The 14954-nt window shown below is 40.0% G+C and overlaps 1 protein-coding gene across 11 annotated transcripts in view; it reads left to right on the forward strand.

The window, feature by feature from the left end:
- ARPP21 (cAMP regulated phosphoprotein 21) overlaps positions 1 to 14954 on the forward strand; it is a 99252-nt gene that overhangs the window by 35686 nt on the left and 48612 nt on the right. For all 11 annotated transcript variants that reach the window (XM_053467388.1, XM_053467393.1, XM_053467386.1 and 8 more), the window contains 3 exons: positions 7613 to 7691; positions 8295 to 8354; positions 8920 to 9060. In XM_053467388.1, coding sequence (XP_053323363.1) covers positions 7613 to 7691; positions 8295 to 8354; positions 8920 to 9060 — 280 coding nt within the window. The remainder of the gene's footprint in view (positions 1 to 7612; positions 7692 to 8294; positions 8355 to 8919; positions 9061 to 14954) is intronic.

Here is a 14954-nt window from a genome sequence, read left to right on the forward strand (position 1 = left end):
TGCGGGTCCCGGTAATCCCGCGCAGTCCCGCAAGGCTGCCTTCTTGCTGCTCCCTCACAGTGTTTCCTAGCTTGCTCCGCCCAGGAACAAAACGGAGTCACGTGATGTGACGTCACTTCCTGTGACTCCGCCTTGTTCCTGGGCGGAGCAAGAGAAGAGACGCCGTGAGGGAACAACTCGAGGGCAAACGCGCGGGACTGCGCGGGAAATCAGGTAAGGAGGCGGGCATGATTGGCCACAAATGTGGCGGGAGCGGGCGGGATTGGCCACAAATGTGGCGGGAGCGGGCGGGAGCGGAACACCCACATTGCGGGAGCGGGCGGGAGCGGGATTAAAATCCGCGGGAGCGGGCGGGAGCGGGATTAAAAAAGTAGTCCCGCGCAGGGCTCTACTCCAAGGGTTAAATTATTCTTTGCATCCACTTCTGCAAAAAGAAAAGAAAGTTACAATAATACAATAGATGCACCCAGTAGTTCCTCCCTCATGATTAGAAAACATGCCAGTAACCATCCACATTTCTACATTAGTGCTGACTATGAAACACAGTGTAGTTGTGTTGATAATGTCATGGATAATTATAATGCAGCATACAGAATCATCATTGTAATGGCAATTCTGCAAACATGCCCCTAATTATATATTGTAAGCTCCCATAAAAATATTTGTAAATCAATATTTCTTCCATATGGCCAATTAAAGATAGCCCAGAAAACATAGTATATTTATGTTTTCTGGGCTAATTAATTGTGCAGTTGTACCTTTGCTGTATATGTTATAAATTATATAAATAATGGCTGCTTCTGCCATTAAGACATTTGAGTAATTTGAGACACCAATGAACACAAGTTATGTCCAGGCTTTTTTTGAGAATTCACAGAAGTCTCAGTTACTTCTCCAACAGTGTAGAATATGAGCTGAGTTTAAATAAAATATACATATCAATCATATAAGGCACCTGGAAAGACATACCCTGTTTCTTCATGAATAAAGTCACACATAGTAATTAAAAACACTGATCTGGGTGTTTTTGTTTTTATTAAATCCATAAAAAATTAGCTGTGTTAAAAATGTATGTGACTCCATCTGGAAACAATATGGTTTGAACCGTATTTGTGTTTTAATTTAGTAAGCTATATCTTACTTTACTCAAAATGTACGACTATTATATTTTGTAGTTCTGTACACCAAGTAAAATGGTGCTTACAGTAAATGAACAGTATATATGTATTAAAAACCCGTTTTCATGTGGTCATTGGGACAACAAAATCGTAACTTTCTGTTGTGAAAATCATATATATATATATATATATATATATATATGTATATGATTATATACCGTATTTGCTCGATTATAAGACGACCCTGATTATAAGACGACCCCCCAAAATCTGAATATTAACTTAGGAAAAAAAGAAAAAGCCTGAATATAAGACGACCCTAAAGGAAAAAAGTTTTACCAGTAAATGTTAATTCATGTAAACTATTTTTTTTAATAAAAGCTATGATTGAGAAAAATATTTTTTTTTGTTTTTATTTCTTGTATTTTCCAACCTGTCCCCCAGTTACGCACATCTGCCCCCAGGCTTGCCACACCAATATGGCACTGTGGCCCATGATATGCCTTTTAACCCTCTATATGCCACTGTGCCCCATGGTATGCCTTTTGACCCCCTATGTGCCACTCTGCCTCCAGAAATGCCTTATACCCCTATATCCCATTCTGGCATTTAGGGGGTTAAAATGCATATTATGGGGCAGAGTGGCATATAGGGAGGTATAAGGCATTCCAGGAGGCAGAGTGGCATTAAGGGAGTTAAAAGGCATTATATAGAGCACTCTGCCTCCAGAAATGCCTTATACCCCTATATGCCACTCTGGCATTTAGGGGGTTAAAAGGCATATTATGGGGCAGAGTGGCATATAGGGAGGTATAAGGCATTTCAGGAGGCAGAGTGCTCTATTAAATGCCCCCTTAACGCCACTCTGCCTCCTGAAATGCCTTATACCTCCCTATATGCCACTCTGCCCCATAATATGCCTTTTAACCCCCTAAGTGCCAGAGTGGCATATAGGGGTATAAGGCATTCCAGAAATGCCCTACACACACACACACACACACACACACACACACACACACACACTTACTTACCGGTGCTTCCAATTTCCTGCTGTATTGCCGGGGCAGCGGGTTGACGTCTCATTCCGCAGCCGGAAGGAGGTGGAGTTGGCAGCGGGGGTTTGTATGCGTCCGTCGCAAATACCTTCCCCGGCTGTCAGAGATGAGAGTTCCCCGCACCGGTGCGGGGAACTCTGATCTCTGGCAGTCGGGGAAGGTATTTGCGACGGACGCATACAAACCCCCGCTGCCAACTTCACCTCCGGAAGCACCGGTAAGTGTGTGTGTGTGGGGGGGGCGACGACACGAGGATCCAGGTCCCCTGCAGCGGTGCGGGGGATCTGGATCTTAGTCTCCTAATCAGACCTCTTTGAGGTCTGATTAGAAGACGACCCCGATTATAAGACGAGGGGTATTTTTCAGAGCATTTGCTCTGAAAAAAAACCTCGTCTTATAATCGAGCAAATACGGTATATATACACACACACAGTATATATATGATTATATATATATATACACACACACACAGTATCTCACAAAAGTGAATACACCCCTGACATTTTTGTAAATATTTTATTATATCTTTTCATGTGACAACACTGAAGAAATGACACTCTGCTACAATGTAAATGTAGTGAGTGTACAGCCTGTATAACAGTCTAAATTTGTCATGTGACACCGGGGAGAGGAAATGGCTAATTGGGCCCAATGTAGACATTTCCACTTAAGGGTGTACTCATTTTCATTGTCAAGGTTTAGACATTAATGGCTGCATGTTAAGTTATTTTTAAGGGAACAGCTAATTTACACTGTTCTACAGGCTGTACACTCACTACTTTACATTGTACCATGTGTCATTTCTTCTGTGTTGTCACATGAGAAGATATAATAAAATATTTACAAAAATGTTAGGGGTGTATTCACTTTTGTGAGATACTATATATATATATATATATATATATATATATATATATATATATATATATATATTCACACACACACACGTATCTATAGACTTCCATTCAAAAGTTTGGGAACACTGATGAAAAAATGCAGTTTAAATATTTGTTAGCTGTTTGGCTGAACTTTACCTGCCTAAACCTGAGGTTCCTTACTGATGGGATTGTCTTAGACCCTTTCCTCTTAGCTTGTGTCTCAACCCCTTGTAAGTTGTTTCAGGGCTGAAGAACCTCTGCAGTTTGTGTTTTCAGGTGACGACGGACGTGACATTATATTAGGGTCATGGGCTAATCTGAGCTTGGCAAAGCTCTTTCTCAGGCAGTGTTTAAGTGATAGGAGGCAGAAGGTTGTAGTTAATCGTGTATATTCAGAGGAATGACTTGTAACTACTGGAGTACCTCAGGGATAAGTACTGGGACCTGTACTTTTTAATAGTTTTATTAGTGATATTGCAGAAGTTTTTATTGGTATGGTATGTCCTTTTGCAGATGATGCAAAGGTTCGCAACAGGGTAGACATCCCGGGTGGAACAACTCAAATGGCGAATTAAATTAAGTAAATTAGAAGAATGATCGAGAGTGTAGCAGCTGCGGTTTAGTATTGATAAATGTAGAATAATGTACTTGGGATGTAAAAAAGGCAGAATATAGCATTGGCACCATTCTGTTTCAACGAAAGAGAGGGACTTAGGAGCAATTATTTCTGCTGACTTAAAGGTAAGCAGACAATGCAATAAAGCATCTCAAAGAGCAAGCAGAATGCTGGGTTACATAGGAAGCTAAAGTACCACCAAGAATAAACAGTAAACTAATGTCTCCCTATCAATCCTTGTTATTGTTAATTTTCTAAAGAATGTTTATAGGTTGGAAATACATGGGAAATATAAATAATCTACCTGGCTTCTCCATAGTCTTCCAGCATATTATATAGAACATCATTTGCCTTATCCTTGGCCTAGGCTATCCTATTAACTGTACGCTATGATAGGTATCCAAGGAAATCTTGTTTATTTTGGAAAAGGTATGAAGTGGTAGTGTTGCATGAGCCTGATCACAGCCAAACCACAGAACCCACTTCCGGTGGCAAGGAGTGATTAAGCTGCTCTTGATTACTACAGGGTTCTGGTTTCCCTCTATAATGTCTCCGCGGATAAACAGGGTTTAATATTCATATGCATTTAGGTGGTCAGCTATACCAAACATAACTTATTTTAATTAAAAGTGTTGATTTCATTTATTCCCTGATGATCAAAAGAACATGGTCTAGCCCTCTAGATAGATTACTTTAAACAAATATAAGTATCCAAAAAAGTTGGAGATTAACAGCTACCATGATCTAAGGCAATCAGGATCATGTTGTCATCAAAATATAGCCAGAAATAGGGGGTGACTAAACTAGACACATCACATGCATCTGAACTTCTGCAAAAATAACATCTGCTTGAGTTATGGCATATTTTGTAACCAACAAAATGCTTTATTAAGCATCAACTAACATAACATCTTAAATTGCTGTCTGTAAGCCCAAGTGCATGAAAAAGAACTATTTCCTTTCAGGAAACAAAATAGGTTACCAATGTGAAGCAATAAACGTATTTTGTTATATGTGTATACATATACTATATATAGATAGGCTAGGGTATTAAATTTGCAGAGGACAAAATTTTTGTGTAAAAGTGGGCAGCTTTTATTTTTAATGCCACACAGAGGTTGATAATTAAACAAACAAAACTACAAACCAAAACCTAAGCACTAAATACACAAACCCATCTGTCGAATCAATAGGAAAATAACCTAACAAATACACAGATCAGCCATAACAATGATAATCTTATTATCATGGCACTTGTCAGTGGGTGGGATATATTAGGCAGTAAGTGAACATTTTGTCCTCAAAGTTGATCTGTTGGCGCATCTCCAGCTCTTGTGGGGTGTTCCTAGTCTGCAGTGGTCAGTACCAGTGGTGGGATTCAGCCGGTTCTTACCGGTTCGCGCGAACCATTTCTTAATTACCCTATTATAGGCTGCACTTTCCCCACCCTCAGGGCCGGCCCTACAATGGAGCCGACTGGGGCAATTGCCCCAGGCGGCACTTTAGAAGGGGCGGGACTTTGCCGCCCCAAGCATTTTTTGTTGTTGTTTGTTTTGAAGCGGAGGAGAGAGAGAGGGGCGCCGAGTGGTTTTCGCTTACCTGCTCGGCGCCCCTCTCTCCTCTGCGGCGAGTCTCCCTGCTCGGTCTCGGTGCCGGCTTGTAATGATGAGCGCCGGAAGTGGCGTTAATTTCCGGCGCTCAGCATTACAAACCGGCACCGTGGCAGAGCAGGGAGACTCGCCGCAGGACTCTTTAAAGGTAAGTGTCGCGGGGCGGGGGGGTTTTGGGGGCTAAATAATGGCGTCAGCGAAGTTTAAAATGCCGCCCCCCCCGTGGCGGCGGGGGGGGCGTCATTTTAAACTTCGCCCCAGGCGGCGTTAAGTCTTCGGCCGGCCCTGCCCACCCTTAAAGTGGTTGTGCAGCCTATAATTGGGTTTAGGATCCAGATCCCCCGCGGCGCTGCAGGGGACTTGGCTACTCCTTTCTGGCAGCAGTGGGCACCGCCCACGAAGGTCACTGAGTTGCGCTGGCCAGCTAACTCAATTCTATTTTGGATCAACGGGGACGGCTTCTTAAAATGCCACCCCTGTCGATTCGAAATAGAAGTGAGTCAGCCGGCGCCGCTCAATAGGGTTGTCTGCATCGCACAGAGTGCACATCGAGGTCTTCGGTCAGGTAAACTGAAGTAACTGGGGGCATGCTTGGCAGTGGGAGGCTGGGACAAAGATGGCTATGGGAGACTGGGGGCAAAGGCAAACTCTGTCCCCAATTTCCTATAGGCATCTTTCTCACTAAATAGCTTCACATAGTCCATGTTTAGTGACAAAGATGCCTATGGGAAACTGGGGACAGAGTTAATTAATGGGATTAATTAATGGTAATTAAAAGTATGCACTGGTGCTTTTTAGATGATTGCTTGAGATTTTTTAATGTGACAAATGCAATTGATAAAACATCAAAGGAGGCATCATAGATTTGTAAAAAAAAAAACTTTTTGAAAAAAAGGTGAAAACGGCATATACCAATTTAAGTCAAATTGTTTCTTGCAGTGTTCATCTTGTTTTCAAGAAGTAGATTTACAAAAATGTTTAGTGGCTCTTTGTTTTATTAATAGCATTTGTTACATAAACAATTCACAATCAATTATCTAAAAAACACCAGTGCATACTTTTTCTAGACTTCTATTGAACACTTTAACTGCTTTTCATATATAACTGCAATTATATATATATATATATATATAATTGCTAAACAGCTTGAAATTGTTCAAAGTGCATTTTAACAGTAGATTTTACTTATTTATGTGTGACTGTCTGGGTCTCTGTGTGTGATAGAGACTGCCTGCGTCTCTTTGTGTGAGAGAGACTGCCTGAGTCTCTGTGTGCGAGAGAGACTGTCTGAGTCTCTGTGTGCGAGAGAGACTGCCTAAGTCTCTGTGTGTGAGAGAGACTGCCTGAGTCTCTGTGTGCGTGTGTGAGAGAGAGAGACTGCCTGAGTCTGTGTGTGTGTGGGAGACTGCCTGTGTCTGTGTGTGTGTGAGGGAAACTGCCTGAGTCTGTGTGTGTGAGACTGCCTGAGTCTGTGTGTGTGTGTGAGAGAGAGAGAATGTCTGAGTCTGTGTGTGTGATAGAGAGAGACTGCCTAAGTCTGTGTGTGTGAGAGAGACTGCCTGAGTCTGTGTGTGTGTGTGAGAGAGAGAGAATGTCTGAGTCTGTGTGTGTGATAGAGAGAGACTGCCTAAGTCTGTGTGTGTGAGAGAGACTGCCTGAGTCTGTGTGCATGTGTGAGAGACTGCCTGAGTCTGTGTGTGTGTGTGTGTGTGAGCGAGAGAGAGAGAGAGACTACCTGAGTCTGTGTGTGAGAGAGACTGCCTGAGTCTGTGTGCATGTGAGAGAGACTGTCTGTGTGTGTGAGAGAGAGACTGCCTGAGTCTGTGTGCATGTGTGAGAGACTGCCTGAGTCTGTGTGTGTGTGTGAGAGAGAGAGAGAGAGAGACTGCCTGAGTCTGTGTGCATGCGAGAGAGACTGTCTGTGTGTGTGAGAGAAAGACTGCCTGAGTCTGTGTGCATGTGTGAGAGACTGTCTGAGTCTGTGTGTGTGTGTGTGTGAGACTGCCTGAGTCTGTGTGTGTATGTGTGTGTGAGAGACTGCCTGAGTCTGTGTGTGTATGTGAAAGACTGCTTGTGTGTGTGTGTGTGTGTGAGAGAGAGACTGCCTGAGTGTGTGTGTGAGGTTTTTATTTTTTGGTACGAAATCTCGGAAGTGGTTACTAAAAAAATTGAATCCCACCACTGGTCAGTACCTATCAAAAGTAGTCCAAGGAAAGAAAAGCAGTGAAGGCTGGCCCGTATGGTCAAATCCAACAGACTAGCTACTGTAGCTCAAATTGCTTTTATGTTTTATTGTTTTGTTTAATGACCTGTGTATTTCATTTTTCCATTCCAGAATGTAGTCAAGAATACACAGACTCCACTGGTATAGACCTACATGAGTTTCTGATTAACACTTTAAAGAATAACCACAGGTAATTGTTAATATAACAGCTCCATGGTGGGTTCATCAGAAACAATCTGTCCACAAATATACTGTATATTGTAAGATTCTTCTAGTATGTCTTGTGCATGTTTTCATTCATTTTGTGTTTTGTCAATTTTAATGTCATTTGTAAGTTAAAATAAATGTAATAACATGTAATGTACCGTTATTTGTTTCTTAACCTGATATACGTCAAACAAGCACATATTACTACGAAAGCTTTTTGCAAGAACTATGTACACAAATTGTAATATCTTGTAACTGTAGCTGAGTATAGTTTTCATTTGTACATATCCATAAAGTAAGTAATATAAGGGCAAAAAGTGTATTAAACCTTTACAGTACTCATTTTATATCGTAGTGGGTAGTGGTCCCAAATTCCAATAGTCAACTTTCAAATAGCCATTTAACTTAATACATTTTGTGTTGGAAACTTGAATTAGGTTTCATGGTTAAGTATATTTGCAGTGTATTAATTTCTAGGCATTTTTGGCTGCATTAATATTTTAATGTTTAAAATACTAGTCCTTAATGCCTGGTATTTTACAATTCATGTAAATATCAATTCATGTAAATATTTGTTTTTTGGCAGGGACAGAATGATATTATTGAATGTGGAACATGAAATCATTGATTTCATCAATGAAAACAAGTGAGTATATCTGTTTTTGCTTACAAAAATAATTCCACTCCAAAATTAACAAATGTAGTTATTATAGGGTATATTGTTAACAATTTATGTGCATGAGAATTCAGGTGGAAGTCATGCTCTAGATAAAGCCTGCTTATTAGGAGTGAAACGTTAGTTTTCAGTGGCAGCTGAAGTTACAGAAAAGTGAAAACATAACTTTACAGAAGGCGTGTTACTGATGAAAATGCTAATTACAGGCCTTTAAAGTCTAATGTAATATATACTAATGTCTTACAAGACTCAAAGCAAATTATATTTGCTAGTTGAAAGTAACATTTGGCCTAGGATATACTATCCAGAGCAATTATGTTTGCCAGCTCATTATTTCATTGTTACTGTTCTATTCTACTTTATACAATTTTATATACCTCCAAGAAATTATCAGATTATCATTTAATAAAAGCACTTGATCTTATTTCTAGTGACAACTACAATCAACTAGTATGCATGTACGCGTTGTATATAACCAACACTTACATATACTCTGATTTGATTATTAAATCCATGTACTTTCTTGTCATTCCAGTAACCATTATAAAAAGTTCCCTCAAATGTCCTCATACCAAAGGATGCTGGTACACAGGGTCGCTGCTTATTTCGGAATGGACCATAATGTTGATCAGACAGGGAAGTCTGTGATTATAAACAAAACAGCAAATACTCGAATGTAAGTAAAGCTAGAACTCTCCCATGGTATAACTATGATATTATTTACTTTCTTTATAACTTTACGCACCTTCAAAATATATAAAAGATAATGGACTTTGAGTTGTCTTCTGCCAATGGATAAGATCTTAAAATTAGGTTAAATAGACTTCCTATTAAATACTACAGCACCGTGCAGTCAAGTTGGTTCTTTATGAGTCAAATGGTAATGCTAAGAAGACAGGTAAAATGTGTAGTGTACTTGCTCAAAGTTTCTAGCATTCGAAGGGATGTCTAGTCACATTACTCAGAATATAAGCCTTTTTAGCACCATTTTCTGTAGAAAAATGAACACTATTTTATCAATGTAGTTTTTCATCATGCATTCTCCTCTACAATGTGCTGTCCACTCGCAGAGTACAAAAATATTTTTAAGTTTCTACTTTTTTGTACACTGCAATTAATTGTATCCACAGTTTAACATATGTGTTTACTTGACACCCAAACTACTACTTCATGTCAAGGGTTTGTAAAATATTTACAATATAAACCGATAACAAGACCAGCCATTGAGACAACAGTGTTTTATTTGCCCTAACATTACACTAGATTTGGGAAGTTTGTTTAGTTTGTTGTGCCCTGGACAAATACGCATATTAGTAATATTAATAATAAATATCTTGAATAAATATCAGATCTTGAATCCGTACTTGTCGAATTACCAAATTGATGAGCGTTTAACTATTCGTTCCTAACGGTCATACTCGATAGACCTGACTGGTTGTTGAAAGACTATCTGTAAAGGTATATCAAGTTAATATATTGGGTGTTCAGTGTCACTAGAGTCAGTGTATCGTAATTTAATTAGTTGGTTGTGTTGGTAGGTGGTTTTATAAACTGGCTGTTCTTGGCAGAAATATGACAAAAGTGCATTTTAAAAACATGTCTACTTACAGTATGAAGAACTCAATCTTCAATTGTGGAATTCCTATAACTGACATTATGCAGCTTTACACATTAAAAATAGCAGCTTTGAGATTATTAGTTACATTTACACCTAATGACCACTGTTACTTAGTCCAGAAGATGAATCATTGAGCATCTGGTGCTATAATACAGTTTTATATTCTCAAAAAGTGCATTCATCATCAAACACATATTAATCAATACTAAAGGCAAAGTCATATATGTTGACAGGGCCTTAGCATGTATACGCACCACTGTCAGCCACTTACATTGTTTTCAGCCACTTACATTGTTTTCAGCCATGTATGCTACATTCAAACACACATTCAAACATTCTTAAAAATGCACACAAACCACTCAGCTACAGACATGCCCATGACAATCATACCTCTCTCTCTGAATCGCTAAACACTTGCTCAGAAATGAACAGGTACCATCCTATGAGCACATGGTCACTTGACATTACATCACGTGGCCCTGCTGACCACCAGCCTCCACAGTATTGTGCCGCAGCCCTGCCTCCGTATCCTCCATCGCGCACACACGTCTGCGTCGCCATAGCGACGTCACGACGGTACGCATCGTCGAGGTCCGTGACAAAAGTACCGCTGTCTCTGTTTGTTTGTCTCCACCTCCTCTTCCTTTAAAAACACGTATTTTCTTGCTAGCATTGCCCGTTCTAAGCGCTACTTAGCTTTTTGGGTGTGCTTTTCCTGTTGATTGAATTCTGCCTTGTGTACCGACCTCTGTCTGTTTACCGGCCACGATCCTTCTCTGCCTGCCTACGAACTCGGACTGTTTATTGTTTTTTTTAACCTGTTCTGCCAGCCCTGACCTCGGATTTGATTGACCATGCTGCCTTCTATTGCCCTTGACCTCGGACTGTCCCTTGACCCTTAGAGGAGCCTACCGTGTCTTTGTTTGATCTCGAGGGCTCATCCCCTGGGTGAGAACTATCGTTGGGGTGAAGTCAGATCCACCTCTTCTACCTTACACCATGACAAGTGTGATCTGACAGAGGATTACCCTCACATAAATACTTTTATAGTCGGCTGTGGCATTATGCAGGCAGCTTGCTTCTCTTTATGTTGTGGGCAATATTGGAGCCAGAAAAGTCAATATTCCCGGGTCGCGGGAGAGAGTGATCTTCAACAGTGGACTTGGGACTTTGGTTTACATTGCGTTTTTTGCACACTATTTGTATATAGTTGTGCCCTTCTCAACTGTAAGTGTATCAAGATCCCCCTCTTCCCTGAACTGTGAAGATACTGCACCATTTGTGGTCTTTTTGTTTTTATAGATTTTAGACGATATTAAAATTCTGCAAATATCCTACTGAACCTGATAAGCCTATTTTGTCCAACAAGTTTGTGAGTGGATCTTACACCCCTTTTTTATTTTCTTTTTGTGTACATATTACTCTATTATTGTTGTTTTTGTTTCTCCCCATGTATATGTGCTCCATGGTTGTCACTTAATCAAAGTGGCATCTGTCCACATCATTTTGTGTACTAGGACCTTATCTGTATTGGGATCAATCTCTCAGTGCTGTGTTAGCATTTTAGCTCACTTAATAATGGACAGATTACTCCACATTGGGAAATGGGAATAAGAACTAGCGTTTTTTATATTAACCCCTGGCAGAAGGCATAGGAAGCAATAAAGGGAGTTTCCCAATCTATAAACCATTGTAAGCTTCAAAAGAATGTGGTGTGTGGAATGTGAATGTGGTTTAGCACATGTGAGACTAGCCAACAAGATTAGAGGATTCCCTTCAAAGTGCTGTGGTCAACGTAGGCCCTTCTGGCCTACATGTTACGCATATGGATGCTATGCCCAAAAATTCTGGTCTGATCTTTTCAAAACCATAAACTCAACGTTAACTGTTTGGCTGCAGTGCAGTCTGGAGGTTTCACTATTACACATGTTCCATGATGCTCTTCCATCCCACACCAGGTAGTTGGCTATCCATTTTCTGCTCACAATGATATTGGCCATAGCTCGCAACTGGAAATCCTTTATACATATAATGCTTTCTGACATTTCGTTAATTGTAAAGAGTCAGAGGGTTATGGAAAACATGTCTCACTCCGTGTCGCATACTTTAGACGCATATCATAAGAGTTGTTCTTCTTGGCTAACGAGTAGGGACTTCGCTTCTCTGTTAACAGTTGGACTGGAGGGGGTGACGTAGCTCTGCTGTGTTATGTTAAGATGAGCAGGGTAGGAGGACAGTACTGTGGTGCAATTGAAATGGGAATGCCTGGTCAACAGAAAATTTTGACCATTGCTTATTCTTGTTCTTGTCTAATGTTTACATTTTTTTTTATTTTTCTTTCTCATACTTTTTTATGCTTTTGATAACGAATTGTATCGTATTGATAACGAAGAGTATTGTATAATGTATCTAAACAGATTGATCTGATCAGTGGAGGCTCCTCCACGTCAACCCCCAAGCCCCAAGCTTTAATTTAGATTAAAATGGATTTTTGATGAATTCTGCAAAAAGAATGTCTTTTTTGCGCTTTGTGGTTCTCGTGCCATGAAGCCTCCCGTCCCCTGTTGTAGCCTGTCAACGCCTATCGCACGTGGCTGAATTGCTGGCGCGCTTGCTAAAGCGCCGGCTGAGCCGCCCATTTGATCCCCGTTCGCACAGTAAAGGCTAAGCGAGCAGGGGAGGAGCTTTCTGCCGACAGCTCCCAGCCAACACACTCACTGCCCAGCCCAGTGACTGACGAAAGCGGGGAGGTAGGGCTAACAACTTTCTGCTTCCCAGTCCCTTCCTGCAGTCACACTGATGATTGGCCCCTTTCCTTATAGCGTCCACACTGCTCAGCAATTCATCCAACAGTAATTATAAAATTATAGGGGAGGTGGGGGTTAATTTAGGGGCAGTTATGGTTAATGGGGTGTTTAGGGTTAATTTAGGGGCAGTTATGGTTAATGGGGTGTTTAGGGTTAATTTAGGGGCAGTTATGGTTGATGGGGTGTTTAGGGTTAATTTAGGGGCAGTTATGGTTGATGGGGTTAATTTAGGGGCCGTTATGGTTGATGGGCTGTTTGGGGTTAATTTAGGGGCAGTTATGGTTGATTATGTCTTTAGGGTTAATTTAGGGAAATGTATTTCAACCTGTACGTTACGTCGTAAATGTACATTCCAGTTTCAAAATTTATATATTGTGAACCGCCATTGGAATTACCCATACATGATACAACATTGTAAATGCAAAATAAATAAATAATTAAAGCAGCACACTATTTGAAAACCTTTTCAATTATTTTTAAATTAGTTCACTATGTATTCACTGTGGATGAGGCTGTTTCTGGAAGTATAATAAGAAGACCTTAAAGGATTTACTAGGGGCAAGGTTTTGCCAAAATAAGAATGTTACTACTTTAATTATCATTTACAATATTATTTTTGAACATTTCATAAAACCCCCGTAGTTTTTCATGCTGGATTTATTTTTTATGGGAACTTGGGAAAAAAGAAATGTACTCTCTATATTGGGACGTAATTAAAAAATCTGATTACAATTACTTATAACTATTTTTGTTTGCTCATACTGCAACAGGCAACTCACTTCCTGATTTTGATAAATATGAAAAAAACACCATATTGGAAAAGTAAAAAAACGCCTCAATGGGAAGAGATAAGATCGATGACACTATACCATTGCAATATGGAACTGGGTATAACTAGAACAAATGGTTATAGCTTAACTGAATCCATAAAATGGGAGAAAAATAAAACAGATACTGGAAACTTAGATTAAGCTGGGTCTTGGCACATCCTTCTCCCGCTGAATCTCGTTGTTTGTTTTTTTTGTGGTCTTCAATGTTTTGATATGTCTTAGAGTTTCTGTTTAAACCCTTTTAATGACAGAAAACAGCACATACATTTTTAAGAAGACTGTTTGATGGCAATCTATTATAGCCATCTTTTGTGTCACATTAAAATATAATGTTCTATTATATGATATAAATGGGGCAACATTTTACTTGCTTAAAGCATTCTTCAATTCTTCAATTCTTACATTTCTGCATAGCCTATTATAATAAAACTACATTAGGCCTTGTTAATAAATCACTGTTTATGGTATTTGCACTTTTGACAACATCCCATTTAGTAAACCAGTCTTCATTACTTTAAGATACACCTATTACCACACCCAAATCAATACTGATTTTACACAATATTTTTATCCCTGCATGATTTCAACATCTTTATGACACTACCACTAAACTGAAGATTAATGCAAATGATTTTGTTGGTTTTGGATTGTGAACACCATCAATTAAATTTCTCCAAAATTTGGCTTCATCCATTCTTATGCTTAGATTAGATACATATAATTCTGAGCAGTGAGAACAGCCATGCGGTGGCTTTTTATTTTTTATTTAGTTCAACCTCTGAAAGTTTTCTATTACTACAGGTCCTATTAGTTTCACACTAAGTAGCCACACAGTGAATCATGTGGTTGCAACTGTATGTATACACTATATAACCATCACACCTATATGAGCCTGTTGGACATCCCATTCCACAACCATGGGCATTACTGTGATTCCCCCTTTGTGGCTATAACAGCCTCCACTCTTTTGCGAAGGCGTTCCACAAGATTTTGGATTGTGTATTTGGACATTTGTGCCCATTTATCCAAAAGAGCATTTGTGAGCTCAGGCAGTGATGTTGGACAAGAAGGCCTGGCTCGCAATCACACTCCAGTATTCTCCAGAGGTGTTCAATGGTGTTAGGGGCAGAGCACTGAGTAGGCCACTTTAGTTTCTTCACACTAAACCATGTCTTTATAGACCTTGCTTTGTGCGTAGGGGCACCATCATGCTGGAATAGAGATAGGGCCTTTCTCAAACGGGTGGCACAAAGGTGGAAGCATACAATTGTATTGCATTAACCCCTGAAGGACAACGGGTTGTCCTTAAACCAAT

The sequence above is a fragment of the Spea bombifrons genome, chromosome 5 (assembly GCF_027358695.1).
Source record: "Spea bombifrons isolate aSpeBom1 chromosome 5, aSpeBom1.2.pri, whole genome shotgun sequence".
NCBI lineage: Eukaryota > Metazoa > Chordata > Amphibia > Anura > Pelobatidae > Spea > Spea bombifrons.